The sequence below is a fragment of the Pygocentrus nattereri genome, chromosome 23, assembly GCF_015220715.1.
Source record: "Pygocentrus nattereri isolate fPygNat1 chromosome 23, fPygNat1.pri, whole genome shotgun sequence".
Lineage (NCBI taxonomy): Eukaryota > Metazoa > Chordata > Actinopteri > Characiformes > Serrasalmidae > Pygocentrus > Pygocentrus nattereri.
Genome location: NC_051233.1, coordinates 29406739 through 29417479, shown reverse-complemented (window position 1 = coordinate 29417479; position 10741 = coordinate 29406739). Strand labels below are relative to the sequence as shown.

At 42.0% G+C, this 10741-nt stretch overlaps 1 protein-coding gene across 1 annotated transcript in view; it reads right to left on the bottom strand.

Moving 5' to 3' along the window:
• Positions 1–207: 207 nt before the first annotated feature.
• Positions 208–10741, bottom strand: part of mpzl2b (myelin protein zero-like 2b) — a 16509-nt gene continuing 5975 nt past the window's right edge. Inside the window, exons 2-4 of the mRNA XM_017713851.2 lie at positions 3393–3562; positions 2616–2826; positions 208–608 (exon numbers count right to left, since the gene is read on the bottom strand). Of these exons, the coding sequence (XP_017569340.1) occupies positions 442–608; positions 2616–2826; positions 3393–3562 (548 nt within the window). The 3' untranslated portion in view covers positions 208–441. The remainder of the gene's footprint in view (positions 609–2615; positions 2827–3392; positions 3563–10741) is intronic.

The following is a 10741-nucleotide window of genomic DNA, read 5'->3' as shown; positions in this document are numbered from 1 at the left end:
AGATCCACTGGAATAAGGCACTTGGTAGAATCCCAATCAATGAAACATGAAGTAAAACAGTAAATCACCAATATGAAGAAACAAGCATACAACAGAAAAAAACAAGAAGCTAACATTTTAAACAGGACAGTAGTTTAAAAAATATTCTTTCTAAAGAATCTCAGATTATTTATATATATACTACATGTTCAGGCTTTACAAAAGATATCAAAAAATATAAAAACTTTATTTAAAGAGAAAAACGTTTTGGCCCTAATTTCAGTTCAAATCTCCAATTAACAGTTTCGTCCTCTTCATTTTTCAGTTGCACCACAACATAAAAAGCATCAGTCTTTTAAGGAATTCAGGAAGATGATACACACGGCTTTGTCGGAAAAACACGCCACCTTCTGGACGTCCTGACGCAGATATGAAGTGAAGAAGCAAAGCTCCGCCTCTTTCTCAATAAATGCTTTCCTGCTTAAACTCTGTGTTTTCCAGCTCCACGCCTGTGTCCTCACGCTTTCTTTGGCAGTATCGCACAGTCAGGAAGATGGAGAGGATGAGGAGGACGAGCAGGATGGCTCCGCCCACAGCTGCTGCCAGGATGCCTATCTCAGAAAGCTTGACTGAGAGAGATTGACAGAAAGACAGAACAAAAACAGAGCAGGTGAAAGAATATACTGGGCAGTGCACAAACGCTGGACAATCTGAGGGAACATGATAAAAGAGCACCCACATTTTGTTTTATCTGCCACGCAATCAATGTTGTTCTGACCCACACTCATCTGTCGGTCATTGTTTTCCCATTCCTCATTTCTCCTTTAGCGGATCATTCATTTTCGCCCCCACAAAATCTCTGATTTCCTCACCCAACAGCTCCCAAACTGCATGTACTCACTTAGGGCAGATCCCCAAGCTCTAATCCACAACTATACTGACAGGCACTCCTTTATGTGTCATTTTTCCAACCCTCATGCATCCCATAGACTCCCATTCACTTTTGTCCAAATACAAGACTTATTTTCATTGTCAGATAGCCGCCAAACTGCATGCACTCACTTAGGGCAGGTCCCCAACCACTAATCCACAGCCATACTGACCCACACTCCTTGATTTTTTCATCACTTCTTCCTCCCATAAACCATGTTTACATGCAGCCTAATCGTTAATAATTTAACTAATAGCTCAATCGGAATAGAATACGTCCATGTATACACTTCAATTGGAATAGTGTAGTCCGATTGAGGCCATTCAGAATACAATTTCTCTCTCATTGAACAAGGTGGGTAATCCTGTAAATAATCTGTTAAATAGAAGAATAATATCAGTGTTAACGCCTGTATCCGATTACATTCCCTATCGGAAAGTTGGCAAGTTGGCAAAAATCTTAGGATGTAAACACAGCCTTAGAGTTCTGTTCATTTTCAGCCACACCCAAGTACTACTAGTCTCAATGCCCGACAGCCGCCAAACTGCATGTACCTACTCAGCACTCACTTCAAGCCACCGCCATACTGACCCGCACTCCTCTATGTGTTGTTTTTTCATTCTTCATTCCTCCGTTAGACTCCTTTTCATTTTTAACAATAGCTAGACACCACTTGACAGCTCTCTAACAACCACTCAGTAAACACCCCATATAGGGTTATATGACCATAGCTGCCCAAAACCTGTTTGCTATAGAAAAAAGGAAGCATGCAAGCAAGTTTTCTTTGCTTTTTTAGTTATTTAGTTTTTATTTTCATAATGAAACTTACTAAAATTAAAGGAAGGTTCTGGGTAAGTGATTAGAAACTTTTTTACTTTTTTCTTTTTAGCCGTTTACCTCCATTCACCCCGATTCATTGAGGACTCGCTCGCGGATGCCCTCTGTTGCTTTGCAGTTCTGTTTTTGATATAACGGTGAAAATAGGAAGTGGTCAGGCTCCTCAGGTTTACCATGAACCAGCTTTATAAAGGTGTAATCAATAAATTTAAGATCCAATATTAAAATACAAATTATGTTCATAAAACAGTAAACAATCAACATTGTAGGCAACCAAATTAAAATAGCAACGTAGCCAGTACAGTGTAGTACTGTTGCAATGTAGTGAAAACCTCCACCTCCTCAGCTCAAGGACAGAAATATCTAATCTATCAGTGGCAGACAGAAAAAGAGAAGCAGATCAGTCTGTTTGCTTAACCTTCATCTACACTGTATCTGCCCTGCGAGACGTAACAGGGACACCCAGAGACAAGAATAATCGCTGCTGTACACAAGGATGACCCGACCAAGGAGAAAGAGGGGAAAGAGAAACGTTCCTCAAACTCAGCTCTTTATCAGTCACTGAAAGTCTCTTTAAGGTCAATCAGAAATCAAAACCGATCTTTTTCAGAATGTTAGTTCACATTCCTGATCACATTAAAGCAACATTAACACACAATATCTTATCATTAACATACAAAACCCATTGATTGATTGTTTCTATGCACCACACTGTGAACCAGTGGGTGGGGCAAAATTGTATTAACCCATAATGTCATGCTCCACCTCCCTCTCCCAGCCTAATCAATCAACGGGAGAAAGTGTGTTATGATTTATGTTTCACTGTGATTTTTTTTTTCTTTTTTTCTGTTCAGGAAGCTGGCCTCACCTGATTGGACGACCTGGAGGTTGATCTCGCTAGTTAAGCTGTGGACGTCAGGGGGGTTAGCCACAAAGCAGCTGTAAGTCCCATTAAAACCAAACTGGACGTCCTGTAACGTGATGGAAGCGTCGTTCTTCAAAACGTTCCCGGACCATGTCACATGACCTTTGAACCGGCCACTAGGAAGAGGGTACGGGTTTTTCTGATAATAGAACACCTGAAGACATGAAGAGAAGAGAAGATGAGAAGAGAGAAGGATGAGAGAAGAGAGAAAAAGAGAAGAGAAAAGAAAATGAGGTGAGAGGAGAGTAGGAGAAGAGAAGAGAAGAGAAAAGAGAAAATGGAAGAAAGAAGAGAGAAGAGGAAAGGAGGTCAGAAGAGAGAAGGAGAAGAGAAGGAGGAGAGAGAAGAGAAGGTGAGAAGAGAAGGATGAGAGAAAAAGCAGAGAAGAGGAGGTGAGAAGAGAGAACAAGGAAGGAGGAGAGAGAAGAGAAGGATGAAAGAAAAAGAAAAGAGAAGAGGAGGTGTGAAGAGATGAGGAGAGAGAAGAAGAGAGAAGAGAAGGTGAGAAGATAAGAGAAGGATGAGAGAGAAAGAAAAGAAGAGGAGGAGAGAGAAGAAAAGAGCAGAGAAGAGGAGGTGAGAAGAGAGAACAGAAGAGAAGGTGATAAGATAAGGATGAGAGAAAAAGAGAAGAGAAGAGGAGGTGAGAAGAGAGGAGGAGAGAGAGAAAAAGAGAAGGTGAGAAGGTTGTTCATTTCAATCAATGTTCATTTCTCTCACCGATTCCTCGGTGGTCTGGCCGAGGGGTCTGAATCTCCAGTTGACGGACAATAAGATGTCGTTGATGGGATGGGTGGACTTAAAGGTGCACTTTAGCAGCACGCTTGTCCCATTGACCGCCGTCACCTCTTTGGGTGTAGTCACCTCCATCGCCGCAGAACGATAAGCACCTGGTCACCACGAACACCAGCCAGTCAGGAATACGTACAGTACTGTTCAAGCATTTGCTACCAATGGCCTGTAATTACAAAGCTTCTCAGAACAGGAGTGCTGGTCTAGGATCTGTCCCTGTCAGTGATGTCCAGTAAGTAAGACAGGAATCTGATCGTGGACCAGCCCTCACACATGGAGAGGCCTGGTGAATACAGGCCAATGCTTTTAATACACACAACCAATCTGGGTGGAGAAAGAGATTTTGATAAGCTCGTCCTGCGCAACTTCATGCACTTCATATCATTAATAAGAAGTTAGAAACCTCAAGGCTGAGGAGCTCCAGAGTGGTGCAGCTACACAAGAAGAGAAGAGAAGGTGAAACTAGGGAAGGAGAAGAGAAGAGAAAATGAGGAGATGGAGGAGAAGAGAGTGTGAGAAGTGACATGGAGAAGAGAACAGAAGAAGAGAAGGTGAGAAGAGAAAAGGAGAAGAGATGAGAACAGAAAGTGAGAAGAGAGATGGAGAAGAGAAGCAAACAGAAGGTGAGAAGAGAAGGTGAGAAGAGAGAAGGAGAAGGAGAGGGAGAAGAGAAGGTGAGAAGAGAAAAGGAGAAGACAAAGTGAGAAGAGAGATGGAGAAGAGAAGAGAAGGTGAGAAGAGAGAAGGAGAAGAGAACAGAAGGTGAGAAGAGAAGGTGAGAAAAGAGAAGGAGAAGAGATGAGAACAGAAGGTGAGAAGAGAGAAGGAGAAGGAGAGGGAGAAGAGGTGAGAAGAGAAGGTGAGAAGAGAAAAGGAGAAGAGAAGGTGAGAAGAGAGATGGAGAAGAGAACAGAAGGTGAGAAGAGAAGGTGAGAAGAGAGAAGAAGGAGAAGAGAAGGTGAGAAGAGAGAAGAGAACAGAAGGTGAGAAGAGAAAAGGAGAAGAGATGAGAACAGAAAGTGAGAAGAGAGATGGAGAAGAGAAGCAAACAGAAGGTGAGAAGAGAAGGTGAGAAGAGAGAAGGAGAAGGAGAGGGAGAAGAGAAGGTGAGAAGAGAGATGAAGAAGAGAAGAGAAGGTGAGAAGAGAAGAGAAGAGAAGGTGAAAAGAGAGAAGGAGAAGAGAACAGAAGGTGAGAAGAGAAGGTGAGAAGAGAGAAGGAGAAGAGAAGGAGAGAAGAGAGAAGGAGAAGAGAAGGAGAGAAGAGAGAAGGAGAAGAGAAGGAGAGAAGAGAGAAGGAGAGAAGAGAGAAGGAGAAGAGAAGAGAAGGAGAGAAGAGAGAAGGAGAAGAGAAGAAAAGGAGAGAACTGAAGGTGAGAAGAGAAGAGAAGAGAGAAGGAGAAGAGAACAGAAGGTGAGAAGAGAAGGAGAGAAGAGAGAAGGAGAAGAGAAGAGAAGGAGAGAAGAGAGAAGGAGAAGAGAAGGAGAGAAGAGAGAAGGAAAGAGGAGAAAGAGATTCTGATAAGCTCGTCCTGCACAACTCCATACACTTCAAACTATTAATAAGAAATCTCAAGGCTGAGGAGCTCCTGAGTGGTGGAGCCATTTAAGAACTGGTGAGTTTGATCTCCAGTGGTGCCACAGCCATCCGTGGGCAGGAGTCCAAGATAGCACAGCTCTGCTCTCTCTGTGGGTGGGTAGGATTCCCCTCCCTCTCCCTCATCATCACTCAGCACAATACCAACAAATGAAGGCATGCGTTAGCTCACCTAACAGAGTTAGCAGTTAGCACTTTCCTCCTAGTGTGTGAGCCGTCCAATAAACTTGCACAGTAATGTAAAACTAGATATGATTCGTGATAAACAATATCACTGCAATCAACTGCGAAGTACCACATGTGAACGTTATAGAGCCTTGGGCTGGCTTTACACGATCCATAAACATCCATACAACTTTAGTTGAAAGCTACACAATATGGACACAATAAGTCATTGAATTCTGGTGGTTTATTCAGTTGTATTAGCGCAGATGTATATAACCAAGCCCCTAGCCATGCAGTCTGACTTTACACACATTTGTGATATTATGGGTCATTCTAAAGAGCTCACTGAATCCGGGTGTAGTACTGTAATAGGATGCTGGTCTTGCAACAAGTCCGTTTGTGAAATTTCTTCCCTCCTGAATATTCCATGATCAGCTGTGAGTGGACTGAAAAGTGGAAGCGTTTAGGAACCACGGCAATTCGCCATGAAGTGTCCAACCACGTAAAGTTACAGAACGGGTCGCCGAGTGCTGAGGAGCATAGAGAATAAAAGTCACCAACACTCTGCTGATCAATAACTGCAGAGTTAAAACCTCCTCTGGCATCAAAATCAGCAAAAGACTGTGTGCCGAGAGCTTCATGGCAGGGTTCCCATTACTGAGCAGGTGCATGCAAGCCTTACATCACCAAGCATAATGGCAGGAGTTGCATGGAGTGGTGTAAAGAATGTCACCACTGCACTCTGGAGCAGTGGAAAAGCATTATGAGGAGTGACGAAACACGATTCTCGCTCTGGAAGTCTGATGGATGAGTCTGGGTTTGGCGAATGCCAGGAGAACGTTACCTGCCTGACTGCTGCATTGTGTTGACTATAAAGTTTGGTGGAGGAGGGATAATTATATAAATGTTATGGGGTTGTTTTTCAGGGGTTGGTCTAGACCCCTTAGTTCCAGTGAAGGGAAATCTTCATGCTTTAGCAGACCAAGACATTCTGGATGACTGTACCCTTCCAACTTTGTGGGAACATTTTTGGGAAGTTTTCTGTTCCAGTACGACTGAGCCCCAGTGCACAAAGCAAGGTCCATAAAGGTCTGGCTGGCTAAATTTGGTACGAAAAAACTTGACTGGCCTGCACAGAGTCCTGACCTCAACCCCTTCCAACAACTTTGAGATATACTAGAACAGAGATTGTGATCCAGGCCCTCTCGTCTAACATCTGTGTCTGACTTCACAAATGCGCTTCTGGGTGAATGGACAAAAGTCCCACAGACACACAGCAAAATCTTGTAGAAAGCTTGCCAGAAGAGTGGAAGCTGTTAGAGCTGCAAAGGGGACCAACTCCATATTAATACATATGGATTTAGAATGGGATGCCATTAAATGATGGTGGTGTGTTAGTGTGTGTTGTGCTGGTCTGAGTGGATCAAACCCAGCAGTGCTGCTGGAGTGCTGCTAACATGGTGGTGGTGGTGTTAGTGTGTGCTGTGCTGGTCTGAGTGGATCAGACACAGAAGTGCTGCTTGAGTTTTTAAACACCTCAGCGTCGCTGTTGGACTGAGAATAGTCCACCAACCAAAAACATCCAGAGTCCTGTGGGCAGCATCCTGTGGCCACTGATGAAGGACTACAGGGTGACCGACACAAACTGTGCAGCATCAGATGAGCTGTCGTCTCTGACTTCACATCTACAAGGTGGACCGACAAGGTGGGAGTGTCTAATAGAGTGGACAGTGAGTGGACACAGTGTTTGAAAACTCCAGCAGCACTGCTGTATCTGATCCACTCAGACCAGCACAGCACACACTAACACCACCACCACCGTGTTAGTGTTACTGCAATGCTGAGAATGATCCACCACCCAAATAGTACCTGCTCAGTGAGGGTCCATGGGGGTCCTGACCACTGGAGAACAGGGTAAAAGGGGGTAACAGAGTATCAGAGAAACAGATGGACTACAGTCTGTAACTGTAGAACTACAAAGTGCAGCTATACAGTAATTTTGAATTGCTTTGAAATTTTTAACAAAGTACATGTGTGTAGTTAAATCATCTGTATAGCCAATAATGAAGAGCATTCCCTTATAATCTACACCTCTGTTCACCACACCCACACACACACACACACACACACACACACACACACACACACACACACACACACACACACACACACACTCCTATGACTGTGAAGCAGAAGTATGCACTCTTACGCAGGTCATTCTTGGTATGGCCTGGCAGCTGGTGTGTGTGTGTGTGAGTGTGTGAGTGTGTGTGAGTGTGTGTTTGCATTTCTTCAGCATAAACTTGGCGGTGTGCAGAAGTAAACACTCTGTGACCTCCACTCACACACAGCTCACACTTTCCACCTGCTTTAGAGCTTCAGCAACACCAGCTAAAGACACAGCTCCTCTAAACTGACCAAGACGGACAATAAGCCTGACCACTTTGGTAGTGTGTTCCTGTTTGCAGAGGCATCAAGGTAGATTTTGTCAGTTGATGTGCAACAATCTTATTAATGTAAGGTTTTTAACATTTCCTTATTCAAAGCACCGCCTCACTGTTTTTGCCACTCAATCGTGTATATTACAATTTACTTAAACTGTAGACAGAATTTACACGTGATAAACATGTTTCTATAATTCAGGCCACAAAGGATCAATTCTATCCACACAATTCACTGACTTCATCTTGCACTTGTAGATATCTGTGGTCTGCTAAGTAGTATTAGTAGTGGACAGTATAGAAATAGCTTCAGTAATAGCAACATTAGAGTAATACAAAGCCTTTAATAGTAATAACAGTAGTATTACAAAGTAATACAAACAGCTTTAGTAGTAGTATTAATGCTGGTAGTATTAATTGTATTAATACAATAACTTATTAGTAATAGTACTAATATTACAGAGTAATACAAATATCCATGATTACTTAGAAGTAGTATTGGAGAGAAATAAAAATAACATAGCAATAATAGTGCAGCAGTAATAATTTACATATATAAAACATAATAACTTATTAGTAATAAAAGAGTCATATAGTAACAAAATAACAAGTAATTTATTACTTTAAGACTACTACATTTTCATTATTATATAATATCATTACTACTGAGTTATTACTCAGTAGTAATAATTACTTAGTAGTAATAAATAACATAGTAGTAATAACAATAGCATCATATAGTAGCAAAAATAACTTAGTATTTGCTTTGTAGTAGAAATAGTAGTATTATATAGAGCTATATGTAATATAAAAATATATGGCACAGTGCTAATAAAATTACATAGTAGTAATAACAGTAGTAGTATAATATAGTAACGTGGTAATAATAGTATTATATAGTAATAGTACAAGTATTAGAGTACTAAAAATAATGGTAGGACTTTATTTGGTGTGGGCCTTTGGAGATGATTAATAAACTCTTAAGTCAGTAACACATTAACAACATATCAGTGAAGTCGCAGTAGTGAAGTAATCTGCAGCAGTAATACTGAGAAATACAATAAAATGAATAACAACGGTACTAAATGGTAATAACATAGAACTATTACAGTCAGAGTCAGTGACCATCACCTTCACTGCGCTGCTCAGAGAATTGATTACAGAACTATTGTTTGTATTTGGGGCGGCGCCATCGCCTCACAGCAAAATCGGCCAGGTGACCAGGATCCTCTCAGTGTGGTGCACGTTCTCCTCATTCAGTCCAGAGACATGCAGTCCGGCCAGCTGGACACCCTGAATTGCCCCTAGGCATGAGTGTGTGTGTGAATGTGTCTGTCTGTCTGTCCAGTGACTGCTGGGATAGCCTGCAGGTCTCCCCGTGACCCAGAAGGATCCACGGCTTGGAGAGTGTGTGTGTCAAGATTATCGTGCTGTATTCAATTTAAATGAGAGGATATCCGTCACTGCGTGCGCTTACATGTGTTTGTGACATGAGTAATCAGTTTATCACAGTTCAACGCTTGTGAAACATGTTTTTAATCCACCTGCAAGAAAACAAGCTGCTCCATGTTCAACCACTAAAACCACCCGACTCGGTCTACCTTCTCTACGCCTCCCACTGAGGCTGATTCCTCAACAGCTTCACTTAGGAAGTCGTCTTCATCGTCGGCATCGCGGTCTTATTAAAAACCTGTATGCGAGTTTTCTTTATTGGATTTAAGTGTTTTCAAAAGTACATTAAACCATGGCACGTTCTACCAACACAGTTCCACCGAACATCAAAGGATCCTGTTAACCTTTTTAACTCCTTGAGACCACCGGTGCTTCCAAAACGCCTTTATAGCTTTCATATTTCATGAGCTCCATTCAGAAGCTGGGCGTCGTGTGAGGCTGTAGCTCTTCTCTCCAGTCTAATAGACGGTGATGTTTTAAACCCTTATAATAAAAGAAGCTGAACTCACAATTTTTTTCCTACTGAAATTTGAGCTGTTTTTCCCCAAATCTGGGCTCTAAACTATAAACAGACGGCGTCTCTTCAGTGATCTGCTCTGGAAACATTACTACACTACTGTGCACTGACCTGACATATGACTGGAAAACTCACCAAAACACCCCAAACAAACCAGAAAGCTTTGTAAATAGTGGTAGTTCAGCTGCTTTGGCAGATTTAGGCTGCAGGTTGAGTAGCTGGTGTTTTTCATAATCCAACGATTATGAAAACGAGGTCGGGGGCTGCTCTATGTCGCACTACGCATACTTTGACTCCTAAAGAACGTTGTAATTCTGGACGAGTTGAAAATGTATGTAGGACAAAATGTATCCGCTTTGGAGCATTTCTGTTTTGCCATGCAGAAAATCTGGACTCGGAATTCCTAATTTGGGAATGACACCGACTACAGAGTAACATGACATCTAACAGATGTCTATCGCTGCAGTCAGGCTCTTTATTTCTAGTATGTTCACTGATTTACACCACTTCTGAAAAAGCCCACCTTATAAACAAACAATAAGTAAGACCTGCAGCACAAAATGTAATGCTTTCTTATGAGTGACCGTCATTTTATCCTTTCCATCTATAAACTCATCAACTCTCCTTGATCTGCTAATACAGATGCACCTTGCAGTGCTTCTTCAGGTCATTTCTGACTTGCTTGGTCAGCAAAACAAACACTTAAAAGTCAAAAATATTTAATGTGCCCATGTAATGTAACTCATTATGCAAGTATTACATTACATTACATTTACGGCATTTGGCAGACGCTCTTATCCAGAGCGACTTAGAGCTTGATTGCTAAGAGTCTTGCCCAAGGACTCATATTGGTAGTGGAGGGCTCTTACCCAGGTGAAGATTGAACAACATATACACAATTAAGTCTATAAGGAACCAGCAAAACAGGTTCATCTGATCACTAGAATGATTAGTTTTAATGCAGAAAAATGGTTCTTTAAAGAACCAGCCACTGAAAGCTTCTTAAAGGAGCCAAAAGTAGTGACTCGCCCAGCCAAACTCACATACTGCCTCGCTTGGACGAGATACAGACATAAGGATGTGACCAGTGCACCCTTAAAAGCAGA